The 27,174-nt window shown below is 31.9% G+C and overlaps 1 protein-coding gene across 3 annotated transcripts; it reads right to left on the reverse strand.

Moving 5' to 3' along the window:
• Positions 1–384: 384 nt before the first annotated feature.
• LOC129919576 (intersectin-1) lies at positions 385–20,005 on the reverse strand. 3 transcript variants are annotated; one of them, XM_056000518.1, is made up of 13 exons: positions 19,844–20,005; positions 18,951–19,460; positions 12,552–13,178; positions 12,068–12,486; positions 10,115–10,388; positions 9,900–10,047; positions 9,592–9,849; positions 8,943–9,520; positions 7,215–7,542; positions 6,720–7,016; positions 6,232–6,505; positions 5,992–6,165; positions 385–3,346 (listed from the first exon to the last, which is right to left on the reverse strand). In XM_056000518.1, exons 2-13 carry the CDS (start codon positions 19,112–19,114, stop codon positions 3,336–3,338), a joined length of 3,552 nt encoding a protein of 1,183 aa, XP_055856493.1. In that variant the 5' UTR covers positions 19,115–19,460; positions 19,844–20,005; the 3' UTR covers positions 385–3,335. The 3 variants fall into 3 exon arrangements, with proteins under 3 accessions (XP_055856493.1, XP_055856502.1, XP_055856485.1); XM_056000510.1 differs by lacking the exon at positions 385–3,346 and having other exon boundaries at positions 5,631–6,165; XM_056000527.1 differs by lacking the exons at positions 385–3,346; positions 6,720–7,016 and having other exon boundaries at positions 5,630–6,165.
• Between the last annotated feature and the right edge of the window lie 7,169 nt (positions 20,006–27,174).

A 27,174-nucleotide genomic window follows, 5' to 3' on the forward strand; every position in this document is an offset into this window, starting at 1 on the left:
ATTTATACATGTTTTATGATGAAATCTGTGTATTTTATGAACTTTTTTGAAATTATAATTATTTGTATATGTTTAATGTTTATTAATTGATTTTTCCCATCTAAACTATCATAATAAGGAGAGAGAGAGAGAGGTATTGGAATTTTGAATAAGGGAATATTTAAAAAAAAAAAAATAAAAATCGGCTTTGTTAAATGTTTTATTAGCACAAATTAAAGATTACACGGCAATATTAATTTAAATTTTTTTGCAAACCTTTTTTTTGAAATCTTAATTTTAATTTTCGGCAATTAAAGTTAGTTATTTTTTTTTATATTTGATTTTTAACAAATTTACTGAAGCTCATAAGTAATAACTTGTTTATGTTTTAGCTTACTGTACTCGTTTTTCTTAGGGTTAATGTAATAGGCGTTTGTTTTTTTTTTTTTAGATATTACTAAGGGAAATTCCCATTATGATCTACGATAACTCATTCTTGCTTTGCTATAAATCGACATTCCATTATCTATCTCATTTGGGTATGAATCGGTTGTATCTCATTCAAAAAATCTGCTACCAGTTCTCGGTCTATAAAGTCTGGTGCACCCTTGGTTTTCTTACGCATGATGCCGCTGTAATTTGACTCTTACATTACTCACAGTAAAATAGACTGTGTGATGACTCGCAGATTGCTTAAACACTGCTGGGTCAGCACAGTATCATCTCATCGCAGCATCACCGTCTTGGTGTGATTTCTGTAAGAATAAAATGGCTGCCTTATGTTTCGAAAAAATTGAGAATGCATATACTCTTTGCGGTGACGCTGCGGGAAAAAACACCGCTCGGTTACCGCAGCTTTATTGATGCGGTGTCTTGCTTAAAAAAAAGTGTGTGAGCACCAGGCATAAACACTCATTGACAAACTCACACTTGAACAACGCTTTTAAATTGCCCAATTTTGAAAATCAGTAGCATATTCACCTAGATTTGAGGTAAAACATTTGGTGTTTGCAAACACATACATAAGTAAGATACTGTTGGGCTAGGTGCTCACAAGCTTTTTTGACGCCATTTGATTCTAAAGGAATCATACACAAATGCTGTTACGCTGCATCTACTACTGTTAAATTCAAGCACTTGTGCTGTGAGGCTAAAAGGCTCCTACGTTCCCAAGATACCGCAGCCTCAACTCACCGTCACAGCACTTGTGTATGATTCCTATATAATAATCAATGGACAACTTAATGCGTTAAAAAAAAGGCCTTTCTTATTAATTAGTAAGTCAGTAGTGCAGCGAGTATGTTATACACAGATTTACTCCAACTGGCCGAACCCTTCTAAGCCTTGGTAAGCAGGGAGCTTGTATTAAAACAGCGAGTACGTTACACAAGAGTTATTAAAAGGATTCATAGTATTCACTTTGACGAAAATATCACTATCTTCCAACAATTGTACACAACGCATAGATGAATAAGACTGTAGTACAGAGTGTTACTAATTAGTCGACACAAATACGATTTTAAATGCAATTTTCTTAACTCAACCTCTAGTTTCACTCTTTAAATGTAAGCCGTTATTTAACCCGTGGATTGTATGCTTTTTTATTAAGTTATTCAAAGATATTGGAACTGGTACTCCATAGCCGTCAAAGATTCGGCCGTCCACGTTGCGTGAGGACTCCGCCCTCCATTTTTGTTAAAAAGTTATCAAGTATCTAGAAAAATGTTCTTAACCACTGCTTTGAATAGCGTTGTTAAGTCTCTTGCAAACAAGAAATGAACATTCCAATAAAAAATTTGCTACAGATTATAAAGCAAAAACCAATCAACAATAGCTAAAAAAAAAAAACCTAACCGATTTCATACTACCGGATGATTGGCCAGCTGAAATATTGAGTCTTTGAAGCGGCAGCTAAGTTCCTGCATTTTCAAAACCTAGTTAAATATCCTAAGCGATTGTACGAGTCAGCTATAGATGCGGTGACCATCCGCCCTCCTTTAGAGTAGACACTAGACGTAGACAGTCCGTTTTTGTTACTGCGTCCACTTCAATATTTGTACTACAGGACAGTAGGTACTTTGCCGTCTTTTTAACTAATTTAGCATTAATCCTTTTTTATTCAAATAATTTCTTCAATTATTCATCAAATGCATACAAAAACTTATTAGGAATTAGTCTGGAAAATGGAATTACGGGATACGATTCCGATCTTTCGTTAACGTTTTGACTATTGCTGTCTTTATTTAATCAGTCGAAAAAGATAGAGACATTTAGCGTCAATACGTTAAAGTGTGATCGTAATTGGTAACGAACGCTGTCGGCTAGCAAAGCTTAACATGTTTAATTTCTTATAAAAAGCAGCGTTTAACAGCTTGCGTGGCTAAATAAGTTTTACTTTGAACCCTGCGACATATCGCAGCTGTATTTGAACAAAGTTTTAAACCATTTTTAAGAGTGCATTCCCTTTTTATAAAGTATTTATGTCCTCTTTATTCGTTATTGCAAATGGTCTGTTAGTAGAAAATCACATATAATAATCAATCCTAAGAAGCAAAACGATCAAAGTTTACCATAAACTTCTTGTATTGAATCAAACTAAAAAAAAAACCAAAAAATACCTTTTTGGAAAAGCAGGCTTAAATTATATCAAGCTCAAAAAGAATTATTGATCTTAACTTTAATTGTGCGGAATTCTTAATATGTAGGATTATGGAAATGGTTTTTTAGTGTTAGGTAATTTACTGAATACATTTAAGTAGACATGCCATTTTTTAATGTTTTAACATGTACATAATTCGGTTTCATACACAATAAGACCAATTTAGAATGTTTTACAATTCAAAGAACCCGAAAATTCTTTTAAAGTTTTTTATATTAATTTTGATAAACAGAAATGTGGAGATATCTAATACATTATTATATTTTTTAATTGTTTCATATTTTAATACTTTTAGTTAATTTTTTGTTTTTAATTTTAATATTTGTTTTTTTTTTTTTAAATAAGAAACTGTAAATATAACTTTTTTTTATTTTTCTTTATAAATTAAACATAAAAAATTGATCTACGTTTTAAAAACATTTTTTTTTCTTTTTTTTCGAACATCATTTTAGTGTTTATTTATTTTTTTAACGAAACTATATAATCTTTAACTTAAAAAATAAAACGATTTGGAATAATCTACGCAAAGTTTCGTTAACTAAACTCTAATGTATGTAATTATTTTGTTTTTTGTTTTATTTAATTTTTTGTTTCTTAATATGTATTTATTATTTTCAATTTACTACAGTAACAACATTATGAATTCAATTTTTATACGCTGCTGTTTAATTAATACCTTTTTTTAACCATATACTCGTTATACGTTACCTGAAACAGTGAGAAAAATATTTTAATTTAAAAATGAGATTAAATTTATTTATACTTTTTATTTTTTCTAACCTGGAATTGTAAAAATAAAATTATAAAACAAAAAAACATAAAAATGTTTTTAATTTCTGGTAGAAATTTATCCAAATCCAAAAGAAAAGAAGAAACAAAAATAGATGGTCAGCATAATATTGCAGATACATCCTAGTACACCATATGTATAATATCGAAAGACACTTAATAGAATAATTCTAAAAATAAAATGAAATAAAAAAATAATTTTTTTAAAAATTATCATCGATACGAAATTCCAGCCTTTACAAAGTTCTCAGAAATTCCCTTACTTACATTATCTACATATATTAGGTTTTAAGTAAGGAGTCAGAGACAGAAAATTGGAACCTTATAAATTAGAGATCAGATATAATTTTCTGAGTCCAATAAAAGCAAAATTGTGACAAAATTCACGCACGAAAAATATTTGTTTAAGGATCATCATCAATCATCAGAAAAAGTGTACTTTTGATGCACTTTTTCCTTGCAAAAGCGCCGATACATGCTGGCAGACGTTCGTTTTCGTCATCACCATGACTAGGACTTATTCTAAAATTAAAATGAATCAGTTACCTCTAACGCAAAAAATCTGCTCCCAGCTCTCTGTTTAATACAAAGTACCTTGCTGGATTTGATTATAAAAAAAAAATTAAACAATAACTCAAAATAACGTTCTAGTTTAAATATGTTTTAAAATAGAGAAAATGAGGAAAAAAGCAATTCTAAAATGCTAGATTTTTTCACCCATGGATGACTTAAACACATTTGGAAAAATCTGAATTTTTTCAAAGTTTAATATCGTCTTTCTAAAGTATATAACTTTTTTGAAAAAAAGGCGAAAAATTTAACCAATTTTTCTCGTACTAAAAATGTTTGCAACCTCAGAAATTTTAAAATATCCCGTAAATCCCGATTTGAAGTACCTACTCTTACTATAGGTAGGTATGTGCTAGAAGCAATCAATTTTCCCCAGCTGCATAATTTTTTCATATTAAAGAATCAAAAGTTCCCACAGTCGGCAGCGCGTTTACTCATATTCATAGGAAAATAAAAAGAAATGTTATGGAAAATTCATTTAATTAAGGTTTTAAACATGCAACAACGCTTTACACAACGCATCACTTCCCTTGCACCAGAATTATTTTTGATGCAAAAGCATTACTCCATTAATGAATTCGGCCAAAATGTTGCTTCTTTTTACATTTTTAAACAATTTTCTTCCATTTAAAAATTTGCATTTTACGAAAATAAACTCCTAGGGTGGCGTATGTGTAACATTTTTTTTTAATGAAATAAATAGAAAACCTTTGAAATTCACTAAAATCCTGGGGCGTATTACAAATTACGATAATCGTTCAAATTCTAGGGGTATATTACGTAATAGGAAACTTGCGGCAAATAAACGAAACTGAAGTAAATTACACTGAAGCTAAAGGCATTCTTCAACTCAATACAAGTATAGTTACTTTTTGACGATACTCGTTTTACACAATCGTAATTTGACGAATACGCAGTTTTACAAACAGTAACGTTAACAATAATTTGCTTTGTAAAATTATATATTTTTTTTAAGAGTGATATCATCAAATCGTTTAAATCAGCAAATAAAATGTCCATATATAAGACTCTTACTATATGGTTCAGAGGTAAGGACTTTGATGAAGGTAGATGAAAACGCTTTGGATTGTTTCGATAGAAAAATTCTTCGAGCGATTTTTGGTACCGTCTCCCAACTAGGCGTGCAAAACTGGAAGTAACTGGCTAATGATAGAGCTATTTGAACAGTTTAACGTTGCATTTAAGAACATTTGCAATGGCATTGTTGATCCAAATGACTATCACCTATTCTGTTTTCAGTTATATTTTCTTCTAGTTCGACATTAAAAATTATCTTTTTAAATTACATACTTGTACTTCAAAAAATCAATAACCCCAAAAAATATGTACATAAATCACTCACACAAAATCAGGCAAAATCAAGAACAATTTAAACAATAAAATAAAAAATTCAAAACCATAAACAAAAATAATTAGATAATTCTTTTATTATATTTTAGCTATTTATATTTATATATATTTCACAAAAATATATGTATTTTAAACTTAAAAAAAAAATATATATGAAAAAAAAATAACAATTCATTGCAATCTAAAACTAAAAAAAAAACATTAATTTAAAAAAAAAAGAGTATAAATTATTTTTATAATTTTTTTTTACATAATTCGCAATTTTTTTTTTTAAATGTCACGTCTTAATTGTTATGAGTTTTTTTTGTTTATTTATTATTATAGATACAAATTTTAATATTACTTTAAGGAATGCTTGGAACAAACTAATTAAATGATTTTCTCACAAAGGGGAAAACAAAAATGTACAACATGATTTAAAACCAATAATAAAAAAAATAATAATAAAGCAGAAAAAACTAAATCATGGACAAATTAATAGTTGAGAAAATAAGAGATATTGTGAATTTTTTAACAATACAATAATATCACGCATAAAATTTAGTTTTTTTTTTTAGAAAATGGACAGACTTATTTTTTTTTAAATATGATATAACAAAAACACTATTTGGCATCCTTCTTACCCGATGAAACAAATGGTCCAACATAATTGCTGGGGAACAATCCAGACAATCCATTCAATTCACCGCGCCACCAATCGGGCTCATCTCGACCCAATACACTTATTATGTCATCTTTGTCAAATGAAAGCTCGTCATCATTTTGGGCTTTATAAGCATACAAGGCTATGACTTTGTCTAAAGAAGAGAATTAAAGGTTTTCAGTAAGGATTCTCAGTTAAGTGTTCTTCAAAGAAAATGTACCTAAAATAGTTTCAGCCATTTCAACGCGACTACCAGAGACAGGTGTGTTGCGTCCACTGTTGCGTCCACCTTGAAGAATTTTGACATAAGACGCTGGGAACCATCCGATTTGGCGTCGTCGTCCCTTAGCTTGTAATTCACCCTCCCACCAGCCGGAGTCGGTTTTTTTGCGCACCATAATAAGCTGGCCCCTTTGCAATGAGAGCTGCTCACTACTTGTTGCTTCATATGGAGCAATAACTTGTGCAATTTCACCTCGTTTGGCTCGCATTCCCTGTAGATGAATATGATTTGTTTAAGTTAATACAAAAATTGACGAGTGGTTTGAATAGAAAAAGCAATTACAAAAGGAAAAAGGAGCAAACAAAAATTTAAAAAACAAAATGAAGGCAAATGAGCATAAATTAGTTCAAGATGGAAAATGTTAAAGTTAGAGAAAAAAATTAATATTTCAAGCTACTAAGTTGTTTGGTTTTTGAAAAAATTACAGGTGTCATGGATGATGTTCTTGACATGGGCCGACTGAACGAATCCGAATGTTCAATACTCTTTTGCTGTGTATTAATCTGAGAGACCTCCGTATCAAGTTCCTCTTGTGTCCGGGACTCATCAATAGCATCATGAGTTGTAGCAGCAGCAGCAACAGTAGCAGGTGTTTGCTTCGAATCTAAATCATTTTGTTCAGAATATTGCTGCACCTCGCTGGTTATTTTGTGTTGTTGTACTGGCTCTTCTGGAATTTCTGTTAGAGGTTCAGCTTGAGCATTACCATTTACGTTATTATCCTAAATGGTAGAAAAAAGTGATAACAGGAAAAACAAGGGGTTTTTGCTTAGAAAATGGTTGGTTTTAGTAGTTTCTGATAAATGCAGAGGCTTAGTAGGCACACGCATAAAATTGGTTTTTAATAAAAACACAAAACACAAGAACAGTTTTTTTTTTTTAATTAAAACAAAAAAATAAATTTTAAATGTTTAATTTACCATTTGTTGTTCTTCATTGTAGGAATCAATGGTTGCCGCCGCAGCAGGTGTAACTGCTGCAGTCGTTCCAACGTCAGCCTTTTGTACATAATTCGATGGGAACATTCCTGTTCTGCTGCCTATTGTCCCTGTCCACCAATCGCCTTCCTTTTTCGTCACAATTATCATTTCACCAGCTGTGAAGCTTAAATCTCCAGCTTCGGCAGATTCATAAGGATACGCTGCAATGTAATATTCTACATCGCCGTTAAAAGTTTCAACAGATGGCTCTTCGGCTTTAATCTCTTCTGGTTCTGGTATTGTCGTTGAGGCAGGATCAATATAGTTACTATAAACCAAAAAAATATTAATAATGTTCTAAAAGTTGTATTATATCGTCGGCGGTAAGCAAAATTGTTTCAAATCCACTTTTTACCAAAAATGATATAATGATGCAGTTTTTGTTTAAAAAATTAAGCGCCAAATTTTTCAAGTGGAATTCATTCTAAATTGTTCAAAGAGACATTTTTGTATGTGATAGAACAATTTTCCATAGTTTCAATATAGAACATTCAGAAATGGTCTATATCCATTTGAATTGGATCTATACATTCTACAATTTAAATCGAATTCTCTATTTGATCTAAGAGTATCTCTAATGACAATTTCAAACAATTTTGTAGCTGGCAAACTGAATTGGACAAAATCTGAAATAAATAATTTTTTCTACCACTTTGTACAAATTGTAGATTTCCAATGAGCAAAAAAAAAAAACGATCCTAAAATGAAAAAAGCACTGTTAATCAAAGTTAATTTTGAACCAAACACGACAATTTTAAAATCATAAAGGTTCCACGCAACAGCAAAACAAAATTATAGCAACAACCGTAATTTGGGGATTTTGGCTTTGGAGATTTTCATTTTTGGATTATGAGTTTTGGTGATTCAACACCAACCCTTTTCCTATTTTTTCTTACTTAATACCTTTTGTATAGGTACACTTGATAAACCTTAAAAATGCAGATATAACAAAGAGACCAAAGGCCTGCGGTGTTCGCCGGGTAGACCTAAAAATCGGTGGCAAGCCTCTCGGTTTTGTATTGTTTCATTTTTCAGGCCAACTGAGTGCTGGTGCTTTTGCATTTGTTTGTATCAGAAGTTTTAAGGCCTACCTGAATGGGTACATAGAGACATTCCAGGCAACTGTAGGGCGGACGAACTCTCCAAACAAGGAACAATCACTCCTCTACAACCAGAAAGGAACAATATAGAAATACCTATCGCTAAAGGTAAACTTATGCTAAAGCAGGACGCTTTAAAGAAAACCAACCTTAGATGGACTCAGAGTAATACCTGCCTAGCAACTAACCTGCTCGAACAATAAAAACAGGTAAGTAGCCTTTTAAAATGAGACCCGAGTATTCTTGATTGTTCTAAGTCCCATATTTTTTTCTAAGTCCACTTTTTTATTTAAAAAAGTGCTTACTTGTATTATAGGAATTGTTCTATGTCCAATTTTGGGTTTTTATTTTTTAATAATATTAAAAAATAGTATGTATTTACTAATGAAGTAAATTTGTATGAATTATTAAAAAAAAAGAACAAACTCTATAAAAACCATAACTTGAACTACCGACGAACATAAAAATATCGCTTTAAATCAATTTACAAAATCGTCCCCCATAAAATTTGCTTTTTTGTGACTTAGATAAATTTTGCATTCCGCCGACGATATATTAATTATCTTACCTAAACTGTTGGTTATTGTCATTAAATGTATCCTGAGCATTATAACTAGAAATAGGGGCAGATGTTTCGACAATATCAAGCTTTTCCACATAAGTTTCTGGGAACCAGCCGGTGTGTCCATTAATTTCCCCAGCTAACCATCCAGGTTCGGCATTCTGTTCCAGCGGCACCAGTACAATGTCACCGGGTACAAATGAAATCTCATCCGTATTTCGAGCACTAAATTCATAAATTGCACGATATTTGACAAATCCTTCCGGAGCTGGTGCTGATGTATCAACATCAGAAACAACAGCTGGCTCTGGAATGGTTTCGGTAGCACCCCATGCAGATGTTGGTGCTGCTTCCCATGCATTTGATGTTGAATATGTTTCATTGCGTTTATTGTGCTTCATTTCGAGCACTTGGTTTCGCTGTTTATCATAATTAGCGTACAATTCCTCGAACTTTGTTATTAATTCTTTCAGCTCAGCCTTTGTTTCTGTTAGTTGAATATCATTGGAATTGATATCTTCCTTTTTGGACTCAATTTCCTGGCAAATATTTTCGAGTTTTCCTTTTAATGCTTTAATATTAATCTGTTAAATTGAAAAAAAAAAAGTGTTATTTAACTTATATTCAATTACAGCAAGAGTTAAGACCAGTTTACCTGTTTATTAGCAAAGGCAGCATTCATTTGTTCTTGATGTGCTGCCTCTGTGTATTGTCCTGATTTAGTCTTAGCATCCCATTTAGCTCTTTCTTGGGTGAGTTGCAACAACTTTTGATTCTGCTCTTTTATTCTGGCCTTAAGCTGACTCATTTCAGACATTTGTGTATCTCTAGTTGAACGCATGCCATCGATTATAGATTTTACATTTGTAACACCAGCTCGTGTATCACATATTTTCTGTGATAAATCTTTAATCTAAAAATGGTAAAGGTCAGTGAGGTTTAAAAATTACATTTAATCCAAACCTTTTCATTTAAAGTGCTCAGTTCAACATTTAGTGTTTGATTGTGAGCTTTTTGTTTAAGAACTTTTTCTTGCTCACGTTCTTTTTGTGCTTGCATTTCAGCAATTCGTTGTTGTTCCCATTCTTGTTGACGTTGCTTCTCAAGTTCCCTTTTGAAAAATAAAAAAAAAAGTTAGAAATTAAGTAAACAAATTTTATGAATATAAATTTAATTACTTTCGTGCAGCTTCTTTAGCTTCAAGAGTTCTTTTACGTTGCTCTTCTTTTTCCATTTCGATTTCACGTTGTTTTTGTAATTGTCGTTCGAGTTCTTCTTGTTGTTTCTTCTCGGCTTCCAAGCGAGCTTTTTCTCTTTTTTCAATTTCTTCACGTTCTTTTCGCTCACGCTCTTCATGTTCTTTTCTTTGTTGCTCCATTAGCAACTTGCGTCGACGTTCTAATTCAGCTTGACCCTTGTCAAAGTTCTCTTTGCGCTTGTCTTCAAATGATGCTGCAAGAAAGTAGATGTACAAGTTTTTTTTTATGTTTTGGGGATGCATATTAAAAAAAAATAATAATATATGTAACTCTTGCAGACCACACTTCAAGATCGAGAGTTTAATTATTTGCTCAGTTTTGTATTAATAAAAAAATTTACTTAACATATAATGATCGTTATAATTGTGGTCATGACTTCACAGATCTGGAGACAAAATTATAGAATAGATACCAACGATTTAAAAAAAATGAGAACAGACAAAAGGCTTATTTCGCAAATATAAGAATAAGAAATTAAAAAAATTAGAACAGACAACAGGCTTATTTCGCAAATATAAGACATACCACGAAAGAAAAAATTTCTAAAACTGTTGTTTTTGTTAAAGTGCAGAAAATGAGATAATTTTTTGTCGGTTAAGTTAATGCGAAATGCAGGCTTTCTAGTATAGTTTAAATTTTTTTTTTATGATTTCGTTTCCGATGCGTTGGTTGATATTTTCATTTATTTATTTTTTTTTTTACATAATTTAATTATGAAATAAAGCCCCAATAAAATGAAGGCCATTTACTGAAACGAAACTTAAATATGTATAATAATAACTTGGGGAGGAAAAATGCCAGACTAAACTTCATTTCGAAGTGTTAAATAAATTTTCAAAATTCAATAGACTCAACAAATATGTTTAATATGTATGTTTTGTTTAAAAAATGTTGAAATTAAAAAATAATTGTTGACAATTATCCCCTGAAGAAGATGGCAATCACCATCGAAACCTCAGGAAATAAATATTTATGTTGAACATAAACTCTTGTTCCCTACTTTTTCATCTGCGTTAACTGTAACATAAGGTTGTATGTAGAACTTATAAACCCTTAAATTTGGTTTGAGCATAGGGCTTTTAGACCCCAACAATTTTGGGGCTTAATTTCATTTCATTTTTAAAACAATTTAGGGCCTTATATAATTTTCCAAAATTTGCATGAAAATGCTAAACTAAACTGTCTTTCACAAAAAGTTTTGTTTAAATCCAGAGCTGGTAAAGTACCGCCTGTTTCTCCCTGATGGTTTGCAGTACGATATTGGGGTTTCATTTAAAAAAAAAAGTCAAAACAAGTGGTGGCATAATTTAATTTATTTTTGGGACATTTTTTCATTTCGTTGGGACCTTATTTCACTGGGCCATAATATTATTATAAAAAAATAACTCAATTTGGGGCTTTATTTCATTTTTTGTTTGGCCTTATTTCCAGAGGCGGACTAAATAGATCACCAGGTTGTCCTTGTTCAATTAAAATCCAATAATAACATTTTTTTTTACATTTCAGTATAAGTATTTACGCTTTAAAATAAGCTTTTCTAAATTACCCTTCTGCTAGGCCTATACACTTTACTCTCCTAATTTTGTACTTATGCTATAATTTTAGTTTTAAGTGATCATCTTTAAATTAATCTCAGATTTAAGAAGTACGTGCAATCTTTTTTTAGTTTTTAGTTTAGCTTGTATTTTGTTAATAGCCGTGTTTTATTTTCCTTGTGATTCAGATTAAATAATTTTATTTTTTAGCGTTACAATAACAAACCAAAATTCTGCTTTCTTTGTAAAGCAAAAAAATACAATGATCTGTTCAGTATCACACGGCTAATAATAAATAGGTAACATAGCTATAAAATAATAAAATAATTTAACTTACTTTGTGGTAGTCCAGCCAGTGGATCAGCATCAACAGCTCCTTGAGAAGAAATCGAAGCATGCCGTGATCCAGGCAAAGATCCCTGCCTGGATCCCGATATGGAGCCATGTCTTGAAGTGACTTTTCTGAAACTTGGCGGAATCAGATCTGGTGGCAGAGTAACTGGAATCTTTTCGCCAGACATTGCTTTGTCACACAAATACATAGCTAGAATAAATTCTTCACAACTAAGACGACCATCACAATCTAAATCGGATAGGGTCCATATTTGAGCGAGAACTGCTTGAGATAATTTACTCTGTACTAAAATGCCACGTGCTTGAACGCCGGTCAAGAAGCCAGAACGTGAACGATCTGTAGAATTGAAGACTTGAGTGTATTTAAGTTTAGCTGGTCCTTTGATGGCCCAATCAACTTGTCTGTAATTAATTAAGATTGTTGGATATTATTATCAGTATTTTTTTTATTGGTTTTAAAAACTTACGGTGACTCAATTGATGGTGCTCTCTCAGATATTGACATGTGTCTAGATGGTGGATTGCTTTGTGGAGGTGTTGGTGGTGCTGGCAATACGCTGGCGTCTGCGGTGGGTGGCGACGTAATTTTGCCTGGAATTATTTGTGGTGCAGCTCCCACTGGTACAATTCCACGAGGTACACCAGGTGCTGGTGCAATAAGTGGTGGAATTTGTTGTTGTGCTATTGGCATTCCTGCGGCGACATGCATATTAGTTGGAATAACTCCTTGCCCTGGTATCATGGCTGGCAAGACTCCAGGTACAACTGGAACTCCGGGAACAATTGGAGTCATTCCTGGTGGAGCCATAACTGGCATTACAGTTGGCATTGCAGCTACTGGTGCTACTTGCGGCATTACTACTGCTCCTTGAATGGGTATCGGAGTGGCAACTGATTTCACTTGGTCCATGGGGCTCAAACTACCAGTGGGTGTTATTGATGGAGTGCCAACAGCTGATGACAAAGATGCCAACAAAGTTGGTGGAAGGGCTTTTGGGATTTCGAGCCCACGAAGCTTCAAATAAATTAGCTTACATGCTATGCTGAATTCATTGATATTCATCTTTCCATCGGAATCGGTATCGGCAAGAGCCCTGTTTAGAAGAAAATACAGAAGTATTGACTTAAGTTACAATCACACATAATTGTGTTTAAGGATATAATAAGATATTAAAAAGCAAAATTTGCCCATGAATAAAAAGTTTGTTAACTTCTTTTTTATAAAGTTAAGAAACAATTTCAAAAACTAAGTTTTGTTTGTTGTTGTCTTTGTCTTTTTGTATTTTTTTTTGTTCACATTTACATTTTCTAATTGTATGTATTATGCTCAATATTTTGCAGCAAATTTCTTTCATTGTCATTCGAAATTATAATCAGTGTAGAAAATATCAGTTAGTATTATTTATTGGATTGTGGTAAAATTCTGCTGAAATTGATACATATGCATATTTTTTTGGATTTTTATTCCAAAATTTACCGGTGGGTGGAAATCAATTAGTTCTAAATGATTTAAAATTATTCGCCCGGTAAAATTCTCGAGTCAAATGGAATACCCCATATAAAAAAAGACCTAAAAAATCAAAGGAAACGTTTGACATGAAAATTTCACGTTGAATCCGGGAGAGGAAGGAAGTAAAATAAATATCTCAAAAAATTAGGTCAATTGTTTTTTTAAAATTTCCAACCGAATGTCGGCTTTAAGCTGCATGTCCTAGATAAGAGCCACCCTAATGTTCATATATTTAGGTTCATTGTTAGATGCTGTCACATTAAATTCTTCATAAAAACCGAGTCAAAGAAAGTTTATTTGACAAATATGATCATTCTATAAATGACATCGAAAAGCGATTGGAAATTATTGATGGTAAAACATTTATGAAAAAGGGGTATTATTAGTTTTGTACATTTAAGAGATTTTTTTCGATTTATTTTGTCTTAAAATGCGCCTTAAAAGTTGAAATTTAATTCTTATATTTTTTTCAACATTAATTCAGCTAGATTTTGTTTGATTAAGATTTCTGAGTTTCTTATTTGCAATAGCAGATTTCTCTAGTGATGGGCCGATTTAAACCGGTTTCGGTTTTTTTGCTTCGGTCAACCGGTTTTTTTGTTCTCCCGGTTTCAACCGGTTTTTGCTAAAAAAACCGAAAAAACCTGCTGAAAAAAAAGTCGAACAAAAAAAGACCCGACAAGACAAAAAACTAAAAACCCTCAAAACTTTCATTCCCTCTCTCAACTAACCATATTATTATAAATTTTCATTGATATTCAGCTTAAAAAATTCCTCAAAACTCCTACTAAGAGTGAGTTAAGAACGAAATCAAACTAAAAAAAAGCTTTGCTTAGGGATTTTCTTCGAAAAGTTTTTTTTTGGTTGAAAAATTAAGTTAATTTTTTTTTTGTTATTAAATCAAGCAAAAAAAACGAAAACCGGTTTTTTGACGCTGTTTAAAACCGGCCGGTTTAAGGAAAAAACCGGAAAAACCGAAAACCGGTTTTTGTACTAACAACCGTCATCCCTTGAATTCACTATTGCCTTTGGTTATCGATGTAGTTTTGTTAACAGTTTTGAAATTTCTAACTTTTAAGTAATGTATACAAAATAAAATTTCACGAATATTATCCCCATTTCCATTTGGAGTCAAACATTTATGAACTTATGCAAAATCGATTCTCTCCGTATTAGGTGGTTAAAGTTATTAATGTTTTTTAATGTCAAAATCAGAACTTGTTGCGAAATTTCCACCCACCCACTTTAAACAAGTAGTATTACTACGAAGATATAACTTTGCAGTTTTAGGCTAGTTTCAAGAATATCAAAAATTGGTTAAAATGTACACTTGAATATTGAAATCATCGCGTCCTAGTTTTACATATGTGGGCTCGAATCAGTGGAAAGAGGTCGTATCGAGTCAAGAAAATAAACTCTCAACACGATTCTAATTTCTTAGCGTTAGTTGAAATTGTTTAAATTTTGGGTATTTGTAAACAAATTTTCATAAAAAAAAATCTGCTTCGATTTAGAAAAATGCAAATCATGTACAAAAAACATTAATTTTTTTTTATATTGTAGAGTTTATAAAATGTAGGTTGTGAAAAGGTCTGAATGTCTTTTTTCTTAAATTGTTTTTTGAAGAAAGTAACATATTTTTGCAATGGTTGAAATAAAAAAAATGTTGTTTGCCTGTAAATTTTCGGAGTAGTGGTAGTAGTAACTTTATTGAGATTTTTTTTATAAATATGTACACAGTAAGGTAAATTTATAGATACTTAGACTAAATAACGTATTCAATTTCTATTGCTGACTTAGAATTGGTCAGGCTACACATTAATGTAGGGATAATATTTAATTTATTTTATTACAGCACATGTTTTATACATAGATATTTCTATTTCAGGATTGTAAATTTTCGGAGTACGTATGTACAGTGGACGTCCAGTATAACGAATGCTAAATATTCGAGGAAAATCACTATATCGAGAGCATTCGCTATCGATCGACTTTTCATTTTAAAAAAGTCCAATAATTGATTGAAAAATTAATTAATGAATTGCCAGCTTATATAAAATTGAACGGTTCTGCTATTTTTGCGCTCATATTTAAAAACTTAACTAAAAAAAGTATTAAATTAACGACTTTGTTGCAATGTCAACCACATCAATGTTTACTAGGGTGGAGTGATTTTATTTTTGTTTTTTTATTTTCGAATTGGCATAGTAAAAAAAATGTTGCGCTATTTATAAAGGAACAAAACTGTATTAATTGAGATTTCAATCAAAAATCTTAACAAAGGTGCGGTTAGTTGAAAATCTAGAATTCTTAAATTTCGATGTTCATACTTTTTGTAAGTCTTTTTTTCTAAAAAAATATATTAAAAAGTCAAGTAACTTATTTTTTTGATGTTTCAAACGCAGTGAAACATGATTTAAAAAAAAATATGTTGAACTTTATTCTTCCCCATTTAATTTAAAGGTCAAAAAGTCCGTTATACTGTAAGTCCACTATTGAAATATCTTATATCGATAAAAATTTAAAGTACTAAAAAACGTCAAGAGAAAAGTATATATTTTTTTAGCTGAGCAAGGAAGAACTAAATAAAAAAAAAAATAAATAAAAATAAAGTTTGAAACTGAAAAAAAATTTTAAAAAATTGTATTGGTATTGACTTGGTCAATCGTTTTAGTTTTCTAAACTTATTTTGTTAGGTTTCATTTGAAGTGAAAGATAATCAATTGGAGCTTTTTAAATAAGAACAAAACAAAAATAGTAAAATCCAAAACAAGAAAAAAAAACAGGAAAAATATTTCAAGGTAGGTATGTATGTATTTTTTAAGCCCATTTTGATCTTTTTTTTCAATTTTAAATGCGATTGCAAATTTGTTTTACTTTAATTTCTTGACAAAGTTAGGACTTTAGAACGATGGGTTGTATACAAAAAGTACATTTTCTTGAAATGTATGTCAAGAAAATGTGATAGATCTCAAGAAAATGTACTGAACATTGTGAAAACCTTTTTTTTTTACTTAACCTGGGTTCTAACTTAACCTGGGTTCTAACTTAACCTGGGTTTTAATCAACGCAATGCAAAGAGGGTCGACTCCAGGCAGCTTAAAAGGTATCTATGAATGATAATTTGATATGAAGTATGAAGTGTATATCTTCGAGTTCAGTTAAATTCCCTTAATGTGTCTCTATCAATACCAATTTTTTATGTCACCCCTCGTGTTCAATATTTCTTTATGTTTCAAATACTTTTTTATTTGGTCAAATTATATTACATTTTCACCTGCCTATAGGTATGTATGTATATCTACATTTTGTCAAATACCTATGTAAGTACATTGTGATTGATTGCTCATTTAAAAAGAATTTCTATTTCTTAATATCATTCCGTTTTTTTATCTAATTTTTTTTTTTCATTTTTTACAATCGTTTATTCTTAGATACCTACATATTTGTTAGTCTTTCTACAAAAAAAAATTAAAATCGATTTGTTTATCAATTTACTTGTGGTATTATTCTAATTTCAAAGTTAGTCTTGCTCTTTAATAAGAACAACAACAAAAAATACTTATCCACTTAAGCGTAGGGATGCAAACGATACATCGATGTTTTCAAAACATCGATGTTTTTGTTAAAAACATCGATGTATACATCGATGTTTCTTAAGTCGATACATCGATGTTAAATCTGCAAAACATCGACATCGTTCATTTTGTTACTCGTTTTTCTTTTTTTGCATAATAACAGAACTTGAACTCTCAAACTCAATCTTTTTTGTCTAGTGTTCAAAGCTTCAAAGTTTTTTTTTAATGTTTTCATTCAAAAGACTGTTTCTGTGTGTTCAGAAATCAGAACGCGACCATCAGAGGCGTACGTTGAGTTGCCGGGGCTCCGGGACAATATTACTTTTAAGGGGCCATTTCGACATTTTTTTTAAAAAGGATATGTATACGCCTTTCTCTTTTTTTGGGGGCCCCAGAAGTATGATTTGTTGGTGGCTTAGATTATTTTAGTAGCATTTTTTGAGGTCCCTGAGGTAATATTTTTTCTACTTTATTTATAATAACAGTTTCCTTCTCTGCATTGTCTCCAGTCAGGGCCCTAGCGTCAGTTGGGGCCTCGGGGCACCGCCCCGCTTGGCCCAATGGTGTGTACGCCTATGGCGACCATTATTGACATGCTTGTGAGTTACGTTCAGAGCTCTGAACGTTAAAAAAATTGATTCCATTTGATTAGAATTGATGGTATTTATATATAAATATAAACGAAAATCGTATTAAGAAAATATGTTTCATTTTGTTGATAAATTTTTCTGTTTTGTGGTACCTAAAAATTTAATTCAACTTAGGTTTTTGGGTTTTAAACAGATAAGACATAAATATTTTGTTCTTTAGATACAGTAGAACGTATTTATGTCCAACAAAAATACATCGGGAAAACATCGATGTATCGAAGATAGAACCGATGTTTTTTTAACATCGATGTTGTAAATAAAACATCGATGTATTCAAACATCGATGTTTTTTTTAACGATGTTGCATCCCTACTTAAGCGTCATAAATATGTTCTTTTGCATGTATATGTATGTTCTGTCGGCACTAACTAGTGAAAATGTCATAAAAATATCATAACATTAAATTATTTATAGATAGACTTACTTTTTTTTTTGCATTGAAAATGTTGAAAACTTTTCAAAAAAAAAGATTATCTAATGTTAAGTACTTTCTGTTTTGTAGTTTAAAAACTTTAAATTCTAATAAAAGACTAATTCTATATAAAAATAAAAAAAAAAGTCATCGTTAACTTGTTCAACAAATATAATAATCATCACAAGGATAACATTCTTATTACAAGTATATGTACTCACATCCGACGACTTTCATCAATTCATAAAAAAAAACATTTTTCCCTTGTAAAAATTGAAAGAACAACTTAAGTATCTCAACCTCATAGAATAAAAAAAAATAAATAAATCAAAACGAAACGAAAACTCAAAAAAAAAAATACTAGTAAGAAAAAGAGTCGCCTTCACCCGCTACTCCTACTATACAATCCACACACATGTACCATTAAAAAAATATCACAAAACTAAAAAGGTTAGTTATGTGTGTACCCCTTAATTTGTAAGTTATATTTCATATGAACTGAACGTCAATGTCACCACTCTCCTTCTTCTTCGAGGGGGTTTTTTAATTGAAACTGCCCTTAATCTCAATTTTCATAAGAAGTAAGTCTTTCTTTTTTTGTGATAACAAAAAGCTAAGAACAAGCCGTTTGACTTAAATGGGCGTATTCTTTAACTTTCAATTACATCAGATACAACAAAATATATTTAAAAAAATATAATAATAATTTAACTTACCATATTTGACCCAAGATAAGCGGTGGCAATTGTGATTGCAAAAAGAAACCTTTTGCCTGGGTACCGGTCACATACCCATTTTGTGGTTGCAATGCCTTAAATTGCTCCTGATATTTGACTTTTTCCCGTTGGGTTATTACCCACGGGTCAACAGCAGCACTCATTTCTCTTTAGCAAGTTCTTGTTCTCCCCCTGTCTTTTCTACTCTCGATTTCGAGACTAAGGGGTATTTGATTTGTGAGTGATGTGGGATTGCTATAAAGTCGGTCGTCAACTATTCACTTCCGCTCCGGAGAGTTGGGGAGAATAGCTTTGTGCCGCTTCTTCAGATTGCGACTCCGAATTCGAATTGTGTGTGTCTCAATAATGAATTCCAACCGACTTTTGTGAGACTTGTGGTAGTATTTTTTTTTTCCCTTCTTATAGATTTGAAAAATCTCTTCTATTGACTACCCAATTTCAATGTAGAATGTTATATCTATTTTTTTTTCTTTTCTTTCAAATTGCAATCTATATAAGACCAAGAGAAGAAAATGTAGGTAGATTTTCTTAAGTAAAAAATTCAAATTGGAAAGAACACAAATAAGTTCACTCAAAAAATCAATAAATACATAAAGTTTTCATTTTTACTATAAAATTTGAATGAATTCTTTCAAATTGATAAAATGAATAAAAATAGAGAGAAAAAAATCAAAATTCCACGCACAATATAGTGTAGTATAGTACGAAAAAAAAAATTTATCGAGGGAGTTTTGTGGAAAAGTCGATAAAATTTTTATCACCCATCCGAGGTAACCCCGAAGTGAAGAAAAAAAAAAATTGGCACAGACGAATTTTTTTTTCTTTTATATTTTTCTAGATTTCATTTAATTTTTTTTTAAATTAAAACTCACTTCTTATTTAAACAATAGCATGCACACAGAATATTATATATTTGCTATTATGTGAGTTATGGAAAAGCCTATTTAATATTGTGGAAAATATTAAAATAAGTTTTTCCCGAAAAGAAGGAAAATTTTTTATCGAATCGTCTTTCGGAAACGTCACTTTTTTGATCAATACAAATCGAAGAAATCAGCGTTGCCATGATGTGTGGAAATGGGAGAGAAATGGGATTTTAGGCGACATCTAGGAGTTCGGGGTAGTAAAATTATGCGATGTTTAGACGAGGAGTGATGTTAAGGGTGGATATACATTGTTCTGCACTTCCAAATCTGCATAGTCAACTATTACATGAAGGCTCAAGAGGCTTGACTCTTTTTTCGAATTTTCTTTTGATAATCATTCTGTGAGGCGCCTACTATTACACGACGCCTCTTGAGTCAAAGACTCAAATTTGACATTTCTCTTTTAATTTAAGTATTGTTGTTGTTGTATTCCACCAAGAAGCAAAAAGGAATGAAAGGGAATGTTGAAAAAAGAAAGAGTGGAAAAAGAAACGTCAAAAAAGAGTCTCAAAATTTTGGCCCACGACTCTCCGGTCGGATAATTTTTTGTTTTATCTTCTTTCTCTTTTGCACTCATTAGTTTTGAAAAGAGGCGCGCCTCTTGAGGCATCATGTAATAGCTGACATAGTCTGCTTCTACACGAATGCCGGATTTATGCTGGATTTACATTATATGTACGTCTGCATGCAGAAAATTAAAGGGGGATACATATGTACAATACGTACAATCCGTACGTATGAAGGAGAGAGGCATTGATGAAGACGAACATGTGTTCGTCTTCGGCATAATCTTATTATAATCTGCATTTGTGAAGATGTCTGCATTTTCATCTAATCTCTCTATCCAACATTTCTGTGGTTCTTAATTTTTATGTTCATGCATTTACACGACTTCAATTCATGGCAGATTTTAATGTTGGCATTATATTGCCAAGGTTTAATTTTTTAGTGCCAGTTGTACAAACGTGGATCAGCCTTGGTTCAGGAATTTAACTCGCCGATTTCAGCGGATTAGCTGCGGGTCAACTTCGGTTCAAGCATGTATGTGGCTATTTTTACATATATGGACCTTGAACCAGTGCTAAACCCCAGCTTTACTACCTATTTCAAGAGATAAAAGTTTCTGATCCACGGATTAAATATTTGTACAACTGGCCCTTATACTACGTCTCCACCTACCCTAAATCCGAGATTTAGCTTAGTAGATTTAGCACAAAACTCGAGTTTTATTCTAAATCTCGGATATAGGTGAAAATCTTAGATTTAGGGTAGCTAAAACCAAATCTGAGATTTAGGGCCCAGTTGTACAAATATTTAATCCGTGGATCAGCAACTTTTATCATCTGAAATCGGTAGCAAGGCTGAAGTTTAGCACTGGTTCAAGGTTCAAATATGTAGAAATAGGCACATTCATGCTTGAACCGAAGTTGACCCGCAGCTAATCCACCGAAATCGGTGAGTTAAATTCCTGATCCGAGGCTGAACCACGTTTGTACAACTGGCACTACTTAGGGCCAGTTGTACAAATATTTGATCAGTGGATCAGCAACTTTTATCTTCTGAATTCAGTGGCAAAATTGATTTTTAGCACTGGCTCTAGGTCAATTTAGGTTGAAATAGCTAATTCCATCCTTGAACCACAGTTGATCCACTGCTAATCCGCCGAAATCGGCGAGTTAAATTCCTGATCCTAAGCTGAACCACGTTTGTACAACTGGCTCTTAGAGAAGTAGATTTAAAATAAATCTCGAGATTTATTCTAAATCTACCCTGCAAACCAAACCTCAGTAGTTGAGGGGAAATTACAACCACCAACAAAGTCTATACTTTGTAGATGTATGTGTTTTCTTATTTACCACAATATCTCCCTTCAAAATATTGTAGTTTTGTTTCTCCTGAAAAATATAAACTCTTTAGTAAATGGGAGGAAAAGAGCGCGATGTATGCAATGCACAAAGTTTTGTCTCTTTTGTAATGGCGGTTCGCATTTGATTTGACTTTTCCTACATTTTATATTTTCTAGTGAAACCTTGATAGCCACAACAACATAATTAGTTAAGGAAAAAAAACATTTCTGTGCTCCATTTGATAAATCATAAATTATAATCATACACGGAGAAAAATGAATCTAGTATTTTATACTCCATATGACTAGTAAGGAAATTAAAGTAAAAAGCCCTAGATTTTAAGTAAAATTTACCTTACGTATTGAACATTTCTTGGCTCCGTAAAGTAATTTTTACAAGAAAATTATGGTGAACAAAATAAAGTAGTATATACCTTACGAGTAGAAATATTTTCTTTACGTAGAGTAAAATAAACCTTCATCCAAAAAAGTGTATGACTCTTTTCACTTTAAGATTCTAGTAAAACATATTTTACAAATTTAACTATTCTATGAATAAGTTTTACCTTACACTAAGGTAATAATATTACCTAATTCTAGGAATTTCCCCCTATACATAGTAATAACTCTTAATTGCTGTCATTGAAAAGTCTGCCATTTTGTCTTCCATGTGTTTTGGAAATTTTTTTTTTGTCAAAGCTTTTAGGTGTCCGGGTGCGGAAAAATTAATAAAGAAATAAAATCTAAAAAATACTTTTCTCATTTGTGTTTTTCTTTTGGAAGTGAAATGTTTTCATTACTTTTTGTGTTCTTTTATGCGTTGTTATTGGCTCCGTAATTACGGATAGCAAATTTTTTTCTTGTGTTAAAATAATTATGTATCCATATATGCATTAACATCATTCAATCTAATTAATTCATGAAGAATTAGAAAAAAATTGGATCAAATAAAGTCAATTCCATTCTTATTGATGATATTTTCCTAAATAAAATTGTTTGTTTGCACCTTACAAAAATTATAATAAACTAGGTAATTTATGTAATTATTGAAAAGCATAACAGGGTAATACGTTACTTACTTCTAAATAGCTTTGAGGATTAAGTACGTGTTATATAGTTATGCTTTTCAATAATTACAAAAATCACCTTTTTTATTTTAATTTTTGTAAGATAAATGCATACAATTTTATTTAGAAAAATGTCATCAATAACAATGAAATTGACTTTATTTGATCCAATCTGTAACTAAATTATATACCTTCCATAGAGAAGTTCAATTTACTTTAACAAATCAGTATTTTCAGCTTTATAGTAAGGTAAAATATGTACCTAACTTTCTAGTAATTTCTATTAGAAATTCATACAAAAAAAGGCTTTACTGTAAAGTTAAACATAAGCTATAAATTTACTAGAAAAGTAAGGTAAATTAAATTTTATTGGGGAGTCATCCCTATTTAAACTTTACATTAAAGTTAAATATACCAGAAATAAGATGGTTCATACCTTATTTTTTCTCCGTGTAAAATCATAAAAAAATGACACAAAAATCACCACCAATTGATTTGGAAAATAAAGGTATGTTTATTTTAATATTGATAAATTATATAGTTGTTGATTTTTCTGTCTTCTAGTGGAGATCAATTCCAGATATCAATGATTGGGTTTACAGTTCAAAAGGTTCCTCCACGCCATCCAGAACGAGTGAAACGAATCTTATGTTTAATAGAGACTACAATACTTGAGTGATGTGATCCACATTCTAAAGACTTGTAGTGTAAAGTTAATAAGATTCCCTTCTGCGCTTTGTGAAGCTTATGGTATTATTTTTTTTCTCAGGTCTGCACCTTCCGACCACTTTTTGATGTGTTCGGTCTAATCCTAGACAAAAACAACATTCAACAATTCTATATGGAGTATAAAAACAGGGGCGGACTGGCCCACCGGGCAACCGGGATTTTTCCCGGTAGGCCCTCGGGCAAGAAGAAAATTTTTAAAAGCACTTGAAATTCTATTTTGTAAAACAAAACTTTCTCATAAAATACTCGGTTGCTAGTCAATATAAACATATATGTGGCCTCCTATAAATCTTTCGAGGTCCACAGAATTATTTTTGTGGCCCTTTTATTAAATGTAGGCCCCCAACAGATCTTTGAAGGCCCATCGAATTTTGTTTGTTGCCCTTTCATTAAATGTAGGCCCCCTATAGATCTTTGAAGGCCCACCGAATTTTGTTTGTGGCCCTTTAGTCAATGTAGGCCTCCTTTCGATCTTTCAAGGTTCACAGAATTATGCTTGTGGCCGTTTTAGTAAATGTAGGCCCCCTATACATCTTTGAAGGCCCACCGAATTTCGTTTGTAGCCCTTTAGTCAATGTAGGCCCCCTTTCGATCTTTCAAGGTTCACAGAATTATTCTTGTGGCCGTTTTAGTAAATGTAGGCCCCCTATAGATCTTTGAAGGCCCACCGAATTTTGTTTTTGGCCCTCCTTTCGATCTTTCAAGGTTCACAGAATTATTCTTGTGGACGTTTTAGTAAATGTAGGCCCCCTATAGATCTTTGAATTCCCACCGAGTTTTGTTTGTGGCCCCTTAGTCAATGGAGGCCCTCTTTCGATCTTTTTAGGTTCACAGAATTATGCTTGTGGCCGTTTTAGTAAATGTAGGCCCCCTATAGATCTTTAAAGGCCCACCGAATTTTGTTTGTGGCCCTTTAGTCAAAGTAGGCCTCCTTTCGATCTTTCAAGGTTCACAGAATTATTCTTGTGGCCGTTTTAGTAAATGTAGGCCCCCTATAGATCTTTGAAGGCCCACCGAATTTTGTTTTTGGCCCTCCTTTCGATCTTTCAAGGTTCACAGAATAATTCTTGTGGCCGTTTTAGTAAATGTAGGCCCCCTATAGATCTTTGAAGGCCCACCGAGTTTTGTTTGTGGCCCCTTAGTCAATGGAGGACCTCTTTCGATCTTTTTAGGTTCACAGAATTATGCTTGTGGCCCTTTTAGTAAATGTAGGCCCCCTATAGATCTTTGAAGGCCCACCGAATTTTGTTTGTGGCCCTTTAGTCAATGTAGGCCCTCTTTCGATCTTTCAAGGTTCACAGAATTATGCTTGTGGCCGTTTTAGTAAATGTAGGCCCCCTATAGATCTTTGAAGGCCCACCGAATTTTGTTTGTTGCCCTTTCATTAAATGTAGGCCCCCTATAGATCTTTGAAGAAGAAATTTAATTTACTTTTTTTTCGTTTGTTAACTGAGCCAATTTTGACAGTCACAAATAGGAGTGAAGTTAGTTGCGCTTGAAAAAGGATTTTTTTTTTCCTGTTTCATCTGGTACAATTTCTTTTATGCGTTATCGTTTTATATAGTCGCTCTTTGTCGCGACTATCGTTTGTCGTGGCTATCGTTGTTTTGCCGTTCGTTTCGTATTATGTAATAGGCCCCCTGAACAAAATTAGGGAACATTAAAATTTGATATTTTTAAGGAATTCTATAAGTCGTCAAAATAAATAAAATCTGTTTTTGTAATTAATTAAACACCGTTTTAAATGATCTTTTACGCAAAACTAAGTACCTATGCTATTTGATATTTTCCATGAAAAGGATCTTTCAGAAAAAATTTCGAAAATCTTTAAAGCCGTTTTATAAAAAATAATTTTTTATATATAAAATTTTTCTAACATTTTCAAAAAATATAGTTGGTATGCCATTTATAAGAAATAATAAAACGAAATTTCCATAAAATATATCAACCCGTTTTCAAAAAATCGATTTTTCAAAAGACAGGTAGGTACGGTTAGTTTTGGCCCTAAAAAAAATTTCAATTTGTCCTCCAGGGAATCACCCAAAACTATTAACTACCAAGTTTGAAAAAAATCGCTCTATTAGTTTAGGCTATAACTCGCGGTACTTACAGACGGACAGACAGACCAGAATAGCGGGACCCACTTTTTTAGCATACTCTATCATCTTAATGTCATGTCTGATTGTTATCTCAAGTCCGATTATTTTTTCGAATTTTTAACTTGCCCTATAGTACCAATATCGCAAGTAAAAATGTCAAATTGTCCCCACCTTTCGAGACAAACCGGAACCAGTTATAATATTGAATTTAATATAGCCACGGAATGCGTTAGAACATCATTTTTTAGATAATTTTATTGTGAATAAGACTGTTAAAATGAGTAAAAATGGAGCTATTAAATATAAATGGTACCAACCTCTTTTCCAAGATGGCGGCTGCTTTGGACATCCTACTATCCCAAAAAATTGACTTATATGATAAGGACATTCAACAGAATACATTCCACGAAAAAAATTTAGTCCTGCGAAAAATGCGATTTGATTTACTAATTTGCGTGGGCTATAATATCATTCTAGAACGTTGTGTTGAGATCAAATAATAATAATAACATTCTACATTAGTCAAACAAATTAAGATAAAGATTTTTTCGATTTGTATTTGTATTTTTGGAAGAGGTGGACATTTATGAAAAGTGACATTAGATATATTGATATATAATGACCTTATATTAGATATATAAAGAATACATACTTTCTTTTGACTTAACTGAGAGTAACACCCACTTAAAGTTTTAAAATGAATGTTATATAACTTAGCCCTGTACATTTTTTTAATTTTTAATAACTCAAATAAATTGATCCGCCTGTTCACAGATTATAGATCAATAAACGTGAAAAAACTTAATATCAAGAAACAGTTTCTGCTTATCAACTTTTCTTTTTAAAAATTTTAAAAGTGAATTATGTATTTGTGGCCCTTTTCCTTAAAGTCCCGGGAGGCCCTTTGACCCCCAGTCCGCCCCTGTATAAAAATGACGTCAGAAACTCCTTGCTCGCCACAGTATTGGATGCAGTCCGTTCGAGTGACAATCAAGATGTGCACGTTCGTATTACAAACAGATTGCGAGGCATGCATTTTGTTCCCCTCAACAGTTGTGTGGGTAGATATATGATTTTAGTGGTCTGAAGTAAAGTGTCACACAAGACGTATATGTTTTGATATTATATAATTCGACTGAATAAATCTAAATCTCTAACCAAAGTTTCAACTTCAGAGTTTATTTGTTATTTCATGTGTAATTTTAAAAGGTTTAGATTCACTAGGAACAAACCACTTTTACGTACAAATTTCACCACATAATTACGTACTTCCATATTCGAAGTTTCAGTGATTATATCTGTAGCTAAAAAAGTACTGGCAAATGTACATCAGAAGCACTTCCAGATGTGCTTCGCTGATGTACTTTTGAAGTACATTTGTCTGTACTTTTAATGGAGGGGAAATTTATTTCATCTTGCATGGTGCTGGCTTGGTATGCAAAGGTACGTGGGATCGATTCCTGGCCGGGCCATGTGATAAAAATAAAAAAATGTGTTCTTTTTCAATTAAAATAATATTCTCATCATTTCAGAACA

The sequence above is a fragment of the Episyrphus balteatus genome, chromosome 1, assembly GCF_945859705.1.
Source record: "Episyrphus balteatus chromosome 1, idEpiBalt1.1, whole genome shotgun sequence".
Lineage (NCBI taxonomy): Eukaryota > Metazoa > Arthropoda > Insecta > Diptera > Syrphidae > Episyrphus > Episyrphus balteatus.